Consider the following 17,095-nt stretch of genomic DNA (forward strand, 5'->3'; position numbering starts at 1 on the left):
AGGTTGGTATTCTGAAGACATAACTGTTCTTTGCTGTTTAGAAATAGGGGAGTAATTCCAGAGTTCATTCTTTTGTATATGCATAGTGTTGTTTATTATAGAACCTTATTTACCTGAATTGTCATTATGTGTGGTTTTATTGTGAGAGAATGTCTAGTTTAATGTATTTTAGGGAAGTGTTTTCTGTGGCTTATGTATATAATATATAGGAAGAGATTTGGATTAAGATAATGACTTTAAAAATTTTTTGTAATGAATATTTTATTTTTAGGTACCTGGCAAAGAATTCTGCAACTTTGTTTAGTGCCAGCGATTACGAAGTGGCTCCTCCTGAGTACCATCGGAAAGCTGTGTGAGAGGCACTCTCACTCACTTATGTTTGGATCTCCGTAAACACATTTTTGTTCTTAGTCTATCTCTTGTACAAACGATGTGCTTTGAAGATGTTAGTGTATAACAATTGATGTTTGTTTTCTGTTTGATTTTTAAACAGAGAAAATAAAAGGGGTAATAGCTCCTTTTTTCTTTTCTTTTTTTTTTCATTTCAAATTTGCTGCCAGTGTTTTCAATGATGGACAACAGGAGGGATATGCTGTAGAGTGTTTTATTGCCTAGTTGACAAAGCTGCTTTTGAATGCTGGTGGTTCTATTCCTTTGACACTACGCACTTTTATAATACGTGTTAATGCTATATGACAAAATGCTCTGATTCCTAGTGCCAAAGGTTCAATTCAGTGTATATAACTGAACACACTCATCCATTTGTGCTCCTTTTTTTTTTTTTTTTTTTTTTTTAAATGGTGCTTAAAGTAAAGAGCCCATCCTTTGCAAGTCATCCATGTTGTTACTTAGGCATTTTATCTTTGCTCAAATTGTTGAAGAATGGTGGCTTGTTTCATGGTTTTTGTATTTGTGTCTAATGCACGTTTTAACATGATAGACGCAATGCATTGTGTAGCTAGTTTTCTGGAAAAGTCAATCTTTTAGGAATTGTTTTTCAGATCTTCAATAAATTTTTTCTTTAAATTTCAAAAAAACAGTGTGCTTGTGTTGATGCCTTACAAAAACCATTGTATATTTGTGTATTCCTTGTATTTAGACAGTGGTTTTTCAGGTGCGTGCTTTGTTTCTGGTATGGCCTTGATGGAATGATAATGCTTTAGCTTTAGTACGTAGCGCTAATCCATAGCAGCTTTGGCAGTTTGCTGTCTTGAGTCCTAGCTAAAAAGTTAGAAGTTTACATGACTGTTTTTTTACTTTCCCCAAATTGTTACTCTGAGCATTAATTAAGGGCATTTTTACTTGTATAAAATTATGGTCAGCTTTTTTTCTGTCTGTAATTGTTTATTTTACAGGTTTACCCTAGAAACAACCAAAAATGTCAGTAGACAACATATTAAAATAACACAAAGGTTGTAAAGGGCAACATTTCTCCCCTTTGATAGAGACACTAAAGTGGTCTGTACTTGGGTAGAAGGTGGCAGATGCTTAGAATTAAAATGCAGCCGAGTGCAGTGGCTCACGCTTGTAATCCCAGCACTTTGGGAGACTGAGGCAGGTGGATCATCTGAGGTCAGGAATTAGACACCAGCCTGACCAACATGGAGAAACCCCATCTCTACTAAAAATACAAATATTAGCCGGGCGTTGTGGCGCATGCCTGTAATCCCAGCTACTCAGGAGGCTGTGGCAGGAGAATTGCTTGAACCCAGGAGGCGGAGGTTGCAGTGAGCCGAGATCGCGCCATTGCATTCCATCCTGGGCAACAAGAGTGAAACTCTGTCTCAAAACAAAACAAAACAAAACAAACTCCAAAAACAGAATTAAAATGCAAAGCAGCAGATAAGTTCAGTTGGCAAGAGTTACAGCAGCAATACAAGAGGGAAAATGAGTGCAAGAGGGAAATAGGAATAAGTTCCAAAGAAGCAGAATTTGCTTGGGTTGTTTAAAGGGAACTGCTTCTACCCATAGTTGCCTTCCTGCTGCCTCCTTCATTCGGCTTCCTTGTTCTCTTTTTCGTTACCCTTTCCTTTTTGTCACAACTGTACTGATTTATTTAGTTGGACTTCTAACAAATAGGGATTGTTGTTGCCTGGTGTCTTTGAGCTGTTGAATGTTCTCGTTTATGTAGATGTGACTTAAAAAATGAAACACTTCAAGAATTTACGTGTCGTTCTTGGGCGCAGAGGCCATGCTAATCTTTATTGTTTGAATGTTTAATACTTTTGCTAACAAAATGAGCCCTAGATGTGATTTTTTAATGTGTACTCATGGTCTCTTGAACATTAGTGTTACTGGTTAGGTATTTAAAGATTTGCCTGCCGAGCGTGGTGGCTCACACCTATAATCTCAGCACTTTGGGAGGCTGAGGTGGGAGGATTACTTGAGCCCAGGAGTTTGAAACTAGCGTGGGCAACATAGGGGAGGAGACCTTGTCTCTATAAATAATATAATAATAATAATTATAATTTGTTTGGAGACGGAGTCTCGCTCTGTCGCCCATGCTGGAGTGCAGTGGCGCAATCTCGGCTCACTGCAAGCTCCGCCTCCCGGGTTCACGCCATTCTCCTTGCCTCAGCCTCCCGAGTAGCTGGGACTACAGGTGCCCGCCACCACGCCTGGCTAATTTTTTGTAGTTTTATTAGAGACAGGGTTTTACCGTGTTAGCCATGATGGTCTCGATCTTCTGACCTTGTGATCCACCCACCTTGGCCTCCCAAAGTGCTGGGATTACAGGCGTGAGCCACTGTGCCTGGCCTCTACAAATAATTTTAAAAGTAGCCTGGCATGGTGGCATGTGCCCGTGGTCCTAGCTACCTGAGAGGCTGAGGCAGGTGAATCACCTGACCCCACGATATCAAGGTTGCAGTGAGCTGTGATTGTACCATTGTGTTCCTTCCAGCCTGGGTGACAAGAGACCCTGTCTCTTAAAAAAAAAAGTTGAGGACTCAAAGGATCTTTTCGTTTATGTTATCAGTATTTACTATGGTAGAAATTAAAACTTTAAAACTTAGAAATATGTGTGTTTGTTAGTCATCAGAATGATACTGTCACACACGTAACCTCAAGAAAATTTCATGTACACTTGACAAAAAACCAATGATTTAAAATAGCTTTAACCTCCTAGGCTGCATGAAAATATCTCAGGTACTGCAGAGATCTCTGCACCACTCGTTGAGAACTGCTGCTATAGATATTTGTGTCCTGAGGATTATAACAGTCTTAGGGTTCTGTATTTAGAAATTTAAACGTTCCTTCACAAAACCTGAAAGTCAGGATTTTCTTCATTATTCATTAAGCCTCCTGCCTCCATTTAAACATGGCATCAGAATAAAGCATTGATGGGTTTACTTGATGACACTAAAAGAGGCAGTGGTCTTTGGATATTAAATCTACAGAGTATTTTGAATGTTTTCATTTTCTAGTAATTCTCACTGTGGCTCCAGAATATCTTACATATTAGTAGTAAGTAGCTGGAATGATGTAATCAAAATCATACTGATTAATCATTGCTTACCAAAAAATGAAATTAGATGAATATTAATATTAGTACCATTAAGTTTTTTTATTTTTTTATTTTTTGAGACAGAGTCTCGCACTGTTGCCCGAGCTGGAGTGCAGTGGCGTGATCTTGGCTCACTGCAACCTCCGCCTCCCAAGTTGAAGCAATTCTCCTGCCTCAGCCTCCCAGGTAGCTGAGATTACAGGCATACGCCACCACGCCCAGCTAATTTTTGTATTTTTAGTAGAGACCGGGTTTCACTGTGTTGGCCACGCTGGTCTTGAATGCCTGACCTCGTGATCCATCCGCCTCGGCCTCCCAAAGTGCTGGGATTACAGGCGTGAGCCACTGCGGCCGGCCTCAATACGTTCTTTTAAACCTAGGTCTTTATTTCCAGGCGTGTTTTTTTTTTTAGAATCTTGCTCTGTTGCCCAGGCTGCTGAAGTGCAGTGGTGCGATTGTGGCTCACTTGCAACCTCTGCCTCCCGGGTTCAAGCAATTCTCCTGCCTCAGCCTCCCAAAGTGCTGGGATTACAAGCGTGAGCCACCATGCCCAGCATGTTTCCAGATGTTTTTACCCTCCAGTGTTTATTAAACAAGGCAGTTTGAGTTTCAGCCATGTTAGAGATTTTCCTGGATTAGTTGCCTTATAGTACAATCTAGAGAATTTTTAGTCTTCAATTTATTTCTTGAACTAATCAAGTAGATTGAAGGAAGAGTTACTGGAAGGGTAGGAAGAAGCATGGCTTGTGATAAAGGGTGCATTTTGACAAGTATTCTGGCTTTTTGCCATCCTCTCCTTTTCCTGTTACTGCTTCTAATTAAAGGTTCTGGTCTATAAGTAATACATAGGGGTTTTTTTGTTTTTTTGTTTTTTGAGACTGAGTCTCGCTCTAGAGTGCAGTGGCTCGATCTCAGGTCATTGTAACCTCCACCTCCCTGGTTTAAGTGCTTCTCCTGCCTCAGCCTCCTGAGTAGCTGGGATTACAGGCACCCGTTGCCACGACCTGCTAATTTTTTGTATTTTTAGTAGAGAGAGGGTTTTCACCATGTTGGCCAGGCTGGTCTTGAACTCCTGACCTCAAGTGATCTGCTGCCTTGGCCTCTCAAAGTGCTGGGATTATGGGCGTGAGCTGCTGCGTCCGGCCAATACATAGTTTTGTTTATTTGTTTGTTTTGAGACAGAGTTTCACACTTTTTGCCCAGGCCTGAGTGCAGTGGTGCAATCTTGGCTCACTGCAATCTCTGCCTCCCGGGTTTAAGTTATTCTCCTGCCTCAGCCTCCCGAGTAGCTGGGATTACAAGCATGCGCCACCACGCCCGGCTAATTTTGTATTTTTAGTAGAGACAGGGTTTCTCCATTTTGGTCAGGCTGGTCTCCAACTTCCGACCTCAGATGATCTGCCCACCTTGGCCTCTGAAAGTGCTGGGATTACAGGCTTGAGCCACCATAGCTGGCCTCAATACATAGTTTTTAAAAGTTCACTCTTTTTTTTTTTTTGAGATGAAGTCTTGCTCTGTTGCCCAGGATGGAGTACAGTGGCGTGATCTCCGCTCGCTGCAACCTCCCCCTCCTGGGTTCAAGCGATTCTCCTGCCTCAGCCTCCTGAGTAGCTGGGCTTACAGGTGCGTGCCACCACACCGGCTAATTTTTGTATTTTTAGTAGAGACGAGTTTCACCATGTTGGCCAGGCTGGTCACGAACTCCTGACCTTAAGTGATCTGCCCATCTTGGCCTCCCAAAGTGCTAGGATTACAGGTGTGAGCCACCGCACCCGGCCAAAAGGTCACTTCCTTCAATCGTAGTCTTTGTTTCTAAAGCGTTATATTAACTATTTTCAAATCACTTGTAAAATGGCAAATGATATGTAATAGGTACAATGTTAGAAATTTATACATGTTCATGGAGAAATAGATTTGTAAAATTGTAGGCTGTGGTTGTGTCATTAGGAGTAGGATATACTTGTGAAAGACATCAGCTTTTTTGCCATATTTTATGTCATCTGACAGCATTGACGTAGTGGTACCTTGTTTGCGTATTAGGCACTTTAGTTTTTTATTTATTTATTTTCTTTCTTTCTTTTTTTTTTTTTTTGAGACAGAGTCTCGCTCTGTCACCCAGGCTGTAGTGCAGTGGTGTGATCTCGACTCACTGCAAGCTCCCTCTCCCGAGTTCACGCCATTCTCCTGCCTCAGCCTCCCGAGTAGCTGGTACTACAGGTGCCCGCCACCACACCCGGCTAATTTTTTGTATTTTTAGTAGAGACAGGGTTTCACCGTGTTAGCCAGGATGGTCTGGATCTCCTGACCTTGTGGTCTGCCCACCTTGGTCTTCCAAAGTGCTGGGATTACAGGCATGAGCCACCATGCCTGGCTGGTTTCTTTCTTTTTTAAAAATTTTGTTAATTTCCAATGAGCACAAGCCAGGCACTCCCATTGATCAGTTGTGATATTTTCTAAGTTTTGAAATTATTTCCTCAAAATCGAGATAATTGGCCCTTGATTCTCCTTTCTTGGGCATCCTTCTAACTGCCATGTCTTATGGGCATTTGTTGTAGTAGTATCTGCTGTCATTTTTGTAGTGTATATTTAAAACAAAGTTAGTTACAGAGGTTTGGTAACCCTTGCCTATGGTCTGGTCATTTAGCTAAGGAGTGATAGAGCTGAGTTAAACACCACCCTGTTTCCCAGTCACACCCTTAAACATTTAATGCCTGAGTCTTATGAATTACCAAATACTTTTGTCTGTCCTATCTGCCTCTCAAATGTCTACAGTGGAGAGTGTATTTTAATAGTTTTCTGGATTAAAATAATCATGCTTCTTTCTCCTTTAAAACAAACGGTTTCCTGTATGATAGTGTTTTGAGTCATGGGAGTAAAGGCCAAGTTAGGTTAAGGTACAAACTCTGCTAAACACAGCTTCTGTAGGGTCCAGCCCTGTGGGGCTTAGCGGGTGTTCTCCCCGTGTGCGGACACGAGAGATTGTAAGAAATAAAAACACAAGACAAAGAGGTAAAACAGCTGGGCCCGGGGGACCACTACAACCAAGATGCGGAGACCGGTAGTGGCCCCGAATGGCTGGACGTGCTGACATTTATTGCATACAAGACAAGGGGGCAGGGTAAGGAAGGTGAGTCGTCCAAGTGATTGATAAGGTCAAGCAAGTCATGTGATCATGGGACAGGGGGCTCTTACCTTTTAGGTAGCCTGAGAGAGGGAAGGCAGCATACGTCAGCGTTTTCGTTTTTTTGTTTTTTTTTTTTTGAGACGGAGTCTCGCTCTGTCGCCCAGGCTGGAGTGCAGTGGCCGGATCTCAGCTCACTGCAAGCTCCGCCTCCTGGGTTCACGCCATTCTCCTGCCTCAGCCTCCTGAGTAGCTGGGACTACAGGCGCCCGCCACCTCGCCCGGCTAGTTTTTTGTATTTTTTTTTTAGTAGAGACGGGGTTTCACCGTGTTAGCCAGGATGGTCTCGATCTCCTGACCTCGTGATCTGCCTGTCTCGGCCTTCCAAAGTGCTGGGATTACAGGCTTGAGCCACCGCGCCCGGCCCGTCAGCGTTTTCTCTGTTCACTTATAAGAAAGATCAAAGACTTTAAGACTTTTGCTATTTCTTCTACGGCTATCTTCTAAGAACTTCAAAGAGGAACCAGGAGTATGGGAGGAACATGAAAGTGGACAAGGAGTGTGACCATTGAAGCACAGCACCACAGGGAGGGGTTTAGGCCTCCAGATGACTGCGGGCAGGCCTGGATAATATCCGGCCTCCCACAAGAAACTGGTGGAGCAGAGTGTTTCCTGACTCCGCCAAGGAAAGGAGACTCCCTTTCGTGGTTTGCTAAGTAATGGGTGCCTTCCCAGACACTGGCATTACCGCTTGACCAAGGAGTCCTCAAGCGGCCCTTAGGCGGGTGTGACAGGGCTCACCTCTTCCCTTCTTGGTCACTTCTCACAATGTCCCTTCAGCACCTGACCCTATACCCTATGGTTATTCCTAGGTTATATTAGTAATGCAACAAAGAGTACTATTAAAAGCCAATGATAATGTTTATCATTAAAGCATCTGACCCTATACCCTATGGTTATTCCTTGGTTATATCAGTAATACAACAAAGAGTACTATTAAAAGCCAATGATAATGTTTATCATTAAAGCATCTGACCCTATACCCTATGGTTATTCCTTGGTTATATCAGTAATACAACAAAGAGTACTATTAAAAGCCAATGATAATGTTTATCATTAAAGCATCTGACCCTATACCCTATGGTTATTCCTTGGTTATATCAGTAATACAACAAAGAGTAATATTAAAAGCCAATGATAATGTTTATCCTAATGACTGATAATGTCCATGATCATCTCTATATCCAATTTGTATTATAACTATTCTAAGTATTTTCTTTATTATACTGAAACAGTTTGTGCCTTGAGTCTCTTGCCTCGGCGCCTGAGTAATCCTTCGCCCACAAGCTTCCCCAGTCTTCACATCACCATGCGGTGTTTCAGTCAGTTCTCTTTTGTTTTTTGCTTCTAAGCTTGCTTTCACATGCTGTTGAATGGAAAAAGCAAGTTGGAGAACAGTAATACAGTATATGAAAAAATACCGTATTTCCTAGGGTATATACATATGTGGGTGTGTTTTTTGTTTTGTTTGTTTTTTTGAGATGGAGTCTCTGTCACCCAGGCTGTGCAGTGGCATGATCTCGGCTCACTGCAACCTCCGCCTCCTGGGTTGAAGGGATTCTCCTGCCTCAGCCTCCCGAGTAGCTGGGACTAAAGGCGCTCGCCACCATGCCTGGGTAATTTTTGTATTTTTTGTAGAGATGGAGTTTCACCATATTGGCTAGGCTGGTCTCCAACTTCTGACCTTGTAATCTGCCTGCCTCGGCTTCGCAAAGTGCTGGGATTACAGACCTGAGCCACTGTGCCCAGCTGGGTTGGTTTGTTTTTTAAGGTCTGGAGATTTGTCATGGGGAGCTAGACTACAGAATACCTAGAAATGTAAGATAAAATACAACTTTTTTTTTTTTTTTTTGAGACGACGTCGCATTCTCACCCAGGCTGAAGTGCAGTGCCATCATCTCAGCTGTCTCAGTTCACTGTAGCCTTCACCTCCCAGGATCAAGTGATTCTCATGCCTCAGCCTCTCAGGCGTGTGCCACCACTCATGGGTAATTTATTTATTTTTTTTTCTGAGATGGAGTTTTGCTCTTGTCTCCTAGGCTGGAGTGCAGTGGCGCATTCTCGGCTCACTGCAACCTCCGTCTCCCAGGTTCAAGCAATTCTCCTGCCTCAGCCTCCCGAGAAGCTGGTATTACAGGCACCCACCATCATGCCTGGCTAATTTTTTGTATTTTTGGTAGAGATGGGGTTTGCCATATTGGGCAGGCTGGTCTCAAACTCCTGACCTCAGGTAATCCGCCCACCTCGGCCTCCCAAAGTGCTGGGATTACAGGTGTGAGCCACTGCACCTGGCCAAATACAATTTCCTTTTAAATGCATAAATGAGCAAAAAAAGGGAAGAGACTAAAACTGAAAACCCCCAAATTTTATCTGCCTTCAATCTCGGTAATAGATACTGCATACAAAGTATTTAAAATACATAAAAAGAATTGAAAATGTGAGAAAAGCAAACAAAATAGACTTAACCAAGACCAGTATAAAGTAATGGCATACTTTGTAAATAATTCAGAGCAATCTTCCACTGAAGACTAGAAAATAAGCAGAGAGAGAAAACATCTGCTCGAAGGCATTGGAGACCTAAGAAAATGGTGATGGACCAGCATTTGGTGGAGAATTGAGTTTCAGGGCTGGAAGTCCATGTTCAGTGTGGCTTTTATTTTGCAGTTGTTTGCCAAGGTCAGAGAGGCTTATAGTCTGGTTCTTTTGATAGTCTCACTTGGACATGATTTGGAGTCTGATACCTGCCAAGAAATTAGGACCCCAAAAGGATACCCCAGGAATAAAGATGAACCAGATTTAACTATTTCTTCAAATGTATTTTACAATTTTACAAATATATGCAGCAAATAGCTAGTTTTGCATGAGACAAAACTACACGAAGTCAGGTGTGGTGGTGTGTGTGTGTAGTCCCAGCTACTTGGGAGGCTGATGTGGGAAGATTGCTTGAGCCCAGGAAGGCTGCAGTGAGCAGATTGCCTCACTGCACTCCGGCCTGAGCAACAGAGAAACCCTGTCTCAAAAATAGAAACCCTTTTTCTTGATGTTAGGAGAAAACATCAAGAAACTCATTTGAGAAACAGAGACAGGATATAGGCTGTCTGATCCAATTTACTTTAGAAATAACAAGTGCTGGCCGAGTATGATGGCTCCTGTCTGTGATCTTAGCACTTTGGGAGGCTGAGGCAGGAAGATCACTTGAGCCTAGGAGTTGGTGATCAGCCTGGGCTACATGGCAAAACCTCATCTACAAAAAACGCAAAAATGAACTGGGCATGGTGGCACATACCTGTGGCCCCAGCTACTCTGGAGGCTGAGTTGGGAGATTCACTTGAGCTCAGGAGGTTGGGGTTGCAGTGAGCTGAAATTGCACCGCTGCACTCTAACCTGGACAACAGAGTAAGATACTGTCTCAAAAACAAAACAAAGTGCCCTACATCATTCCTTAAGTAAGCAAAGTCAGACACTGACAATGTAAGACATTTATTTATTTTTTATTTTTTATTTTTTGAGACGGAGTCTCACGCTGTTGCCCAGGCTGGAGTGCAGTGGCCAGATCTCGGCTCACTGCAAGCTCCGCCTCCCGGGTTCCCACCATTCTCCTGCCTCAGCCTCCTGAGTAGCTGGGACTACAGGCGCCCGCCACCGCGCCCGGCTAATTTTTTGTATTTTTAGTAGAGACGGGGTTTCACTGTGGTCTCGATCTCCTGACCTTGTGATCCGCCCGCCTCGGCCTCCCAAAGTGCTGGGATTACAGGCTTGAGCCACCGCGCCCGGCCAAGACATTTAAAAAACTATGCTTACTATATTTAGATGAGATAAAAGAACTTAAACAGCAAACTTTATTTATTTTATTTTTTTATTTATTTATTTTTTTTGAGACGGAGTCTTGCTCTGTCACCCAGGCTGGAGTGCAGTGGCCGGATCTCAGCTCACTGCAAGCTCCACCTCCCGGGTTTACGCCATTCTCCTGCCTCAGCCTCCCGAGTAGCTGGGACTACAGGCACCTGCCACTTCGCCCAGCTAGTTTTTTGTATTTTTTAGTAGAGACGGGGTTTCACCGTGTTAGCCAGGATGGTCTCGATCTCCTGACCTCGTGATCCACCCGTCTCGGCCTCCCAAAGTGCTGGGATTACAGGCTTGAGCCACCGCGCCCAGCCTAAACAGCAAACTTTAAAAAGCGTATCAGAATTCCAGATGTAAAACGCAGTAGCTAAAATAGGAACTCAATGAATAGGTTTAACAGATTAAAGAGTGGGAAGATAGGTCAGGAAACAAATAGGCATATTGAGGGACAGAGACATTAAGGATAGATAATGCAGTGGTAAACCTAATTGAAAATACAATTATTGCAGGAGCAAATGGGGCAATAATTGAGATTGATGACTTTGCAGAACTGTTAATAAAGTGTTAACTTTAAGCATGACAAAAATAAAAGCCAGTTAAAGATACTAAGACTAGGCATTGCAGCTTAATTAGTGTAGTCCTAGCACTTTGGGAGGCAGAGGTGGGAGGATTGCTTGAGCCCAGGACTTCAAGGCTGTACTCCAGCATGGGTAACAGAACCAAGACGTCTTTAATAAAAAAAAAAAAAAAAAAAAAAAAAAAAAAAAAAAAAAGCATATATAATTAAAACCTAAAGACAATTTTAAAGGCATCCTGATTAAAAAGACTTGACAATGCAAATAATGGAAGCCAGAAGACAATGGAGTATGTTTAGAAAACGGAAAGAAAACTGCAATTTAAAAATTCTAAACTCAGTAAAAACCCTTCAAGAAAACATTTTCATACAAAACTGGAAAAATGTTAGAAAATTTACCAGCAAACCCAAACTGGAGAAAAAAAATACTTTGTTTTTTGTTTTTTGAGATGGAGTCTCGCTGTCACCCAGGCTGGAGTGCAGTGGTGCAATCTCGGCTCACTGCAACCTCCGCCTCCTGGGTTCAAGCAATTCTCCTGCCTCAGCCTCCCAATTAGCGAGACTACAGGCACACGCCATCACACCCGGCTAAGTTTTTATATTTTTAGTAGAGATGGGGTTTCACCGTGTTAGCTAGGATGGTCTCGATCTCCTGACCTCGTGAGCCGCCCGCCTCAGCCTCCCAAAGTGCTGGGATTACAGGCGTGAACCACCGCGCCCGGCCGAGAAAAAATATTTTGTAATAGAAGGTCAGAGATGCGTGAAGAAGCAAAGAAAGCTCAGTGCAAATGACAGATTTGTGGGTACGTTAATGTTGACTGTATAAACCCATGGTGCTGTCTTTATAATCCCATGATGATCATGACATAAAAGATCTTTCATTGTCCAAGAAGGTGGTAATAATCAAGAAAACATGTTTTGCAGTCTAGGGTAAACATTGGAAGACTGCTAAGAGTAGCTTCCAAGCAAATGCTTATTAGTTTGCTTGGATTAATGCACATTAATTTTTTTTGTTTGTTTGTTTTAAACAGAGAAGAGGAACATAGGAGAGGTAGAACAAATAGTGAGATGACAGGTTCTAACCTAACCTAAATATATTAGTAATTAAATGTAAATGGTTAAATGCTTCATTATAAAAGATTGTCAAACTGGTTAAAAGAACAAAACCCAACTGTATGCTATTTACAAGGGACACGTTTAAAATACAAGATTGAAAGAAGGATGGGAGATAAATACAAAGTTTGTCTCGATTATCTGTTGCTGGTGTAACTACCCTGAAACTTAGTTTGCTTAAAATAATGATTTATTATTTCTCATGATTCTACAGGTTTGCTGGGCTCAGCCGGGCAGTTCCGCTGGACTTGCCAGGGATCACTTATGAGCCAGATAGGGGAGATAAATCACGAAAATTCAGGCACTTGCCACTGGGTGGTGGTTTCTAGGAGGGTGGGGTATCCATTCATCTGGAGCCTGTTGGTACGTTCCCATCTAGGTGACTGCCATCTTGCTTCTAATCTTGCATAAGCAACCACTAAGAAAGGAGGCATGTCATGTAGTAGACTTCTTTGAATTTTGATACCTTGTAGAGCACATTTGAGTTTACTGCTCTCGTATGTTTACTGAGTAACCTAAAAGACCCAATTTTGAGTAAGGCCTAAGCAGTGATTCTCATTTTGTTTTCAGAACATTTTGAGTCATGAACTTTTGTCTGTGTGGATTATGCATATTGATACTTTTCATATTAGAGGTTAAATGGAAAAAAAAAATCCATAAACTGCTCTGTGCTTCCTGGAATTGATACTTACATATTTTTTTCTTTTTTTTTTTTTTTTTGGGATAATGTCTTGCTCTGTTGCCCAGGCTGGAGTGAAGTGGCATGATCATAGCTCACTGCAGCCTTGACCTTCTGAGCTCAAGTGATCTCACCTCAGCAGGGACCACAAGCGTGTGCCACCATGCCTGGCTAATTTTTGTATTTTTTGTAGAGATGGGGTTTCACCGTGTTGTCCAGGCTGGTCTTGGACTCCTGAGATCAAGTAGTCCACCCGTCTCAGTCTCCCGAAGTGCTGAGGTACAGGCGTGAGCCACTGTGCCCGGCCCTGATACTTGTATTTTTCTAGTACCAGCTTAAATGCTTTGACTTTGCCATATTTTCTCATGGAGACTCCCAGGGCTTTTAATGTCTCCAGGATATGTTTTTCCATTTTCCTAACACTAAGTAAGCTCCAAAAAATCCACTAAAACAATTCTGCAAGAAACAGATGAAGAGGACTTTGATGAAGGTGGTCAGAATGAGATGAGTGAGCAGGAAGAGGAGTGTGAGAATAACTCCAGTGTGGCCAAAGACTAAAGACCTTGAAAAAGTAGTGCAGTCTTGTGTGCCACGTTCACCTGAAGACGGGCCTAGATTTTGGAACAAACAGTCGAAGAAACAGTTCACAAAGGGTGAACTAAGGCTAAATGGGGAACAATTGTGGCAGAAAAGCAGAATGAAGCCCCCAAAACCCATTGTATTTTATCACCATGAATAGCATATTTTTTAATTAAAATGGTTACCCTCAAAAGAAAATTTAGTGAGAAAAGTGGCATTGTGTTATGTTTTCGCAAATTGACAACTCATTCTATTTCGGCATTCAGTCTCTTGCAGTACATTTTTTTCAGTGGAGGTATGTGGAGAAAATTGAGCCTCACACAGAAAAGGGAGCATTTTAAAATAGCCATTTCAGGTAATTGTGGATATTCTTTGAGACCACCAGAACAAAATAGGTGTATATTGTTAGTTTCTTTTTTTTTTTTTTTTTTTTTTTTTTTGAGATGGAAAATTGCTCTTCACCCAGGCTGGAGTGCAGTGGCACGATCTCGGCTCACTGCAAACTCCGTCACACCATTCTCCTGCCTCAGCCTCCCCAGTAGCTGAGACTACAGGTGCCCGCCACCACACCTGGCTAATTTTTTGTATTTTTTAGTAGAGATGGGGTTTCACCGTGTTAGCTAGGATGGTCTCAATCTCCTGACCTCGTGATCTGCCCTTCTCGGCCTCTCAAAGTGCCGGGATTACAGTCAGTTTCTTAAATGTTCATTGCAAGGTGGACTGTGAAAGCGTATCACAATTTTAAAAATTCTTGTTACATTAGAATCATTTAGTCTTTGCATGGATATTTTGCTCATGCATGGTTTTGTAAGACTTTGCATTGGTCATTTGGAAAATACTGAGTTACGCAAATTTTTCAAATATTGACATGCCTTATACAATATGGAAGGTTGATGCAAGGATTTCTGAGGAGGAGTTATATAGATGGGCCTCTTTAGATCCAGAGTGAAGATATTAGTGTCTTGTATGAAAGTTCACCGAAGGGCATTCATGATAGACAAGGTTCCCATATGTCATCTCGCATAAGAAGACTTATTGGTGTTTTAACCATGTCCCCAGCTAGGGTCTCATCATTGCCAGATGTGAGTAAGCCTTCTGATGATTATAGCTCCCAGTCTTTGAGCCCTCCCAGTTGATGCAGAATGGGACAGAGATAAGCTGTCCTCTTCAGCTCCTACCCAAATGGCAGACTTGTGAGTCAGATAAATAATGTTCCAAGCTACTAAGTTTTGGAGTGGTTTGTTATGTAGCAGAGGGTGACCTGAACACTTGGCTACTTGCCATTGCGATTGCCAAATCTGCCATCCCCTGATATGGCACCATTTCCTGAGGTTACAAGCCAGCCACCTGGTGACAGGTTAATTACTTTGGACCCCATCCATCGTTAAAGGGATGCCAATTTTTCCTCACTGGAATAGACATGCATTCTGGATATATGGATTTATTAATATTACAAATATGAATACCTTCCCTGTCTAATGCTTTCGCTAACACCATCATCCGTGGACCCAGAAACCTTTATTCATGGTAGTCAGTGTAACATTGCTTCTAATGTACCCTAGCAGCCTGAGAAAATGGTAGAATGAGCTGTTGAGGAGTCAGTTGTGGTGCCAGTTGGGAGACCTGAAAAGTTGAGGTTCTTAATTAAAGGATGCAGTATGTGCTCTGAATGAATGGCCCATATATGGTGATCTCTCATGGAATGCATAGGTTTGGAAATTAGTAGGACTGGCTTCTCACTATGACAAACCAATTACAGAATGTGTGCTTCCCATTCCTGTAACTTTGGGTTCAGTTGGTATAGAGGTTTTGGTTCCCAAGGAGAAATTCTGTCATCCAGGCAACATGATAGTTCCATTGGATTGGAAGTTAGACAGCTATTTTGGTTTCCTCATACCACCGAGCCAACAGGCAAAGAAGAGAAGTACTGCACTGGCTGAGATGATCGACTCTGATTACCAAGAAGAAATTTGGGTGCTGCTATACAATGAGGGGAGAAAGGACCTTGTCTGGAACCCAGAGGATTCTCTGGGATATGTCTTAGTACTTCTATGTTCCTAGGTAAAGTTTAATAGAAAAGTACATAAATTTAAAAACACAAGACCACTGAGGTTTCAGATTCTTTAGGAATGAGTTTTGAAGTCACCCTATCTGGTGACAAAATCAGACCAAAACCAAAAACAGCTGAGGTGCTGGCCGAGAGCAAAGGAAACATGGAACAGGCAGGCAGAAGAAATATCAACTAGATAGGGTCTTACGACCAATTATGAAGATAAGATGAAGACTAGGACTATAACAACTTTGTGCCTTTTTTCATGTGGTAGAATATCCACATGGGATTACATTTGAATTAGAAGAGTAACTAACATTGCACAGTGAGGGATACAGACTTGACACTGGTGGAGAGGATGAGAGTGTCTTCCTTTGTATGAAGGATATTGTATCTTACTAGGCTACAGCATGAAGTAGTGGTGGTATATGGTGATGAAAATATGTGTGGAAGGGTATAGATGGATGCTTAGCATCCTAAGGAGAGGACTGAGTTGGTTATGAAGTTACTGGATCTCAGCTCTAAATCCTGCTCTGTGATCCTGTGGCTCGGACCCTAAATTATTTGTCAGCTGGCTTCTTGTTAGGTTCTGCCAGTAGAGGGCGTTAGAGGGAAACTGGAAGGCAAGGGTCGGGGCGAGGCGGGTGGCGGGTGCGGGGGAAGGTTCTTCCTCCTTCCTGGTAGCTTGCTGTTCTGTCAGTCGCCTGACAAAAGCTGTTGGGTCCAGTCTCTATTTTGGGGGTAGAGCGGGGATGCTCAGAAGTGGCTTCAGAGGTTCCAGCACCCAGAACAGTTTTGCCTTCTCCTCCTTTGCTCCTTGTAACACATATAAATCACCTCTTGGGGGTGGAATTGCCCAAGCTGAGAGGTAGCAGTATCTACTTGTTACAGTTACCACATCTCTGTATTTCTTCCAGATGGAGAAAGGATTACAAAAAGGCAAATGGCCAAGCCTTGTTTTACTGGGACAGGGTTTTCCAAAGGACCAGGCAAAAGCACCATTTTATTTATTTGTTTTTATTAAAAAACATTTTTTTTTTTTTTGAGACAGACTCGCTTTTTTGCCCAGGCTGGAGTGCAGTGCAATCTTGGCTCACCACAACCTCCACCTCTCGGGTTCAAGCAATTCTCTTGTCTCAGCCTCCCAAGTAGCTGGGATTACAGCTGTGTGCCACCATACCCAGCTAATTTTTTGTATTTTTAGTAGAGACGGAGTTTCACCATGTTGACCAGGCTGGTCTTGAACTCCTGACCTCAAGTGATCCACTCGCCTTTGCCTCCCAAAGTGTTGGGATTACCATTTGATTTTAAAACACAATTGTGGTTATATCATTCTGATATTTTTTAAAAGCTTTATATGAGGTTTGTATTCTGGCTATCTTTTGCTGCACTAACAAACTATCCCAGAACTTTATAGCTTAAAACAACCATTTTGTTTTGCTCATACCTTTCTGAATCATGAATTCAGGATAGGCTTGGTTGGGCAGTTCATCTTTGATCCATTTGGCGTCAGCTGCCGTGGCTGAAATTGGAGGATCTGCTTCCAACATGGTTTCTTCACTTACATATCT

General features: G+C 42.4%; 1 protein-coding gene, 1 long non-coding RNA gene and 1 pseudogene across 13 annotated transcripts in view; 2 read left to right on the forward strand and 1 right to left on the reverse strand.

Annotated features, from left to right (window-relative positions):
* Positions 1-1,037, forward strand: part of MORF4L1 (mortality factor 4 like 1) — a 56,423-nt gene extending 55,386 nt beyond the window's left edge. For 11 of the 12 annotated variants that reach the window (XM_077938357.1, XM_077938363.1, XM_015142841.3 and 8 more), the window contains one exon: positions 272-1,037. In XM_077938357.1, coding sequence (XP_077794483.1) covers positions 272-356 — 85 coding nt within the window. In that variant the 3' untranslated portion in view covers positions 357-1,037. 12 annotated transcript variants of the gene reach the window in all.
* Positions 1,038-2,139: 1,102 nt separating this feature from the next.
* LOC114679808 (U6 spliceosomal RNA) lies at positions 2,140-2,237 on the reverse strand (annotated as a pseudogene).
* A 4,192-nt stretch (positions 2,238-6,429) lies between these two features.
* LOC144330029 (uncharacterized) lies at positions 6,430-11,294 on the forward strand. The gene is made up of 3 exons (XR_013395846.1): positions 6,430-7,601; positions 7,791-8,814; positions 10,675-11,294. It is a non-coding gene; the product is annotated as an uncharacterized LOC144330029 (long non-coding RNA).
* Positions 11,295-17,095: the final 5,801 nt, after the last annotated feature.

Source organism: Macaca mulatta, chromosome 7 (genome assembly GCF_049350105.2).
Source record: "Macaca mulatta isolate MMU2019108-1 chromosome 7, T2T-MMU8v2.0, whole genome shotgun sequence".
NCBI classification, from domain to species: Eukaryota; Metazoa; Chordata; class Mammalia; order Primates; family Cercopithecidae; genus Macaca; species Macaca mulatta.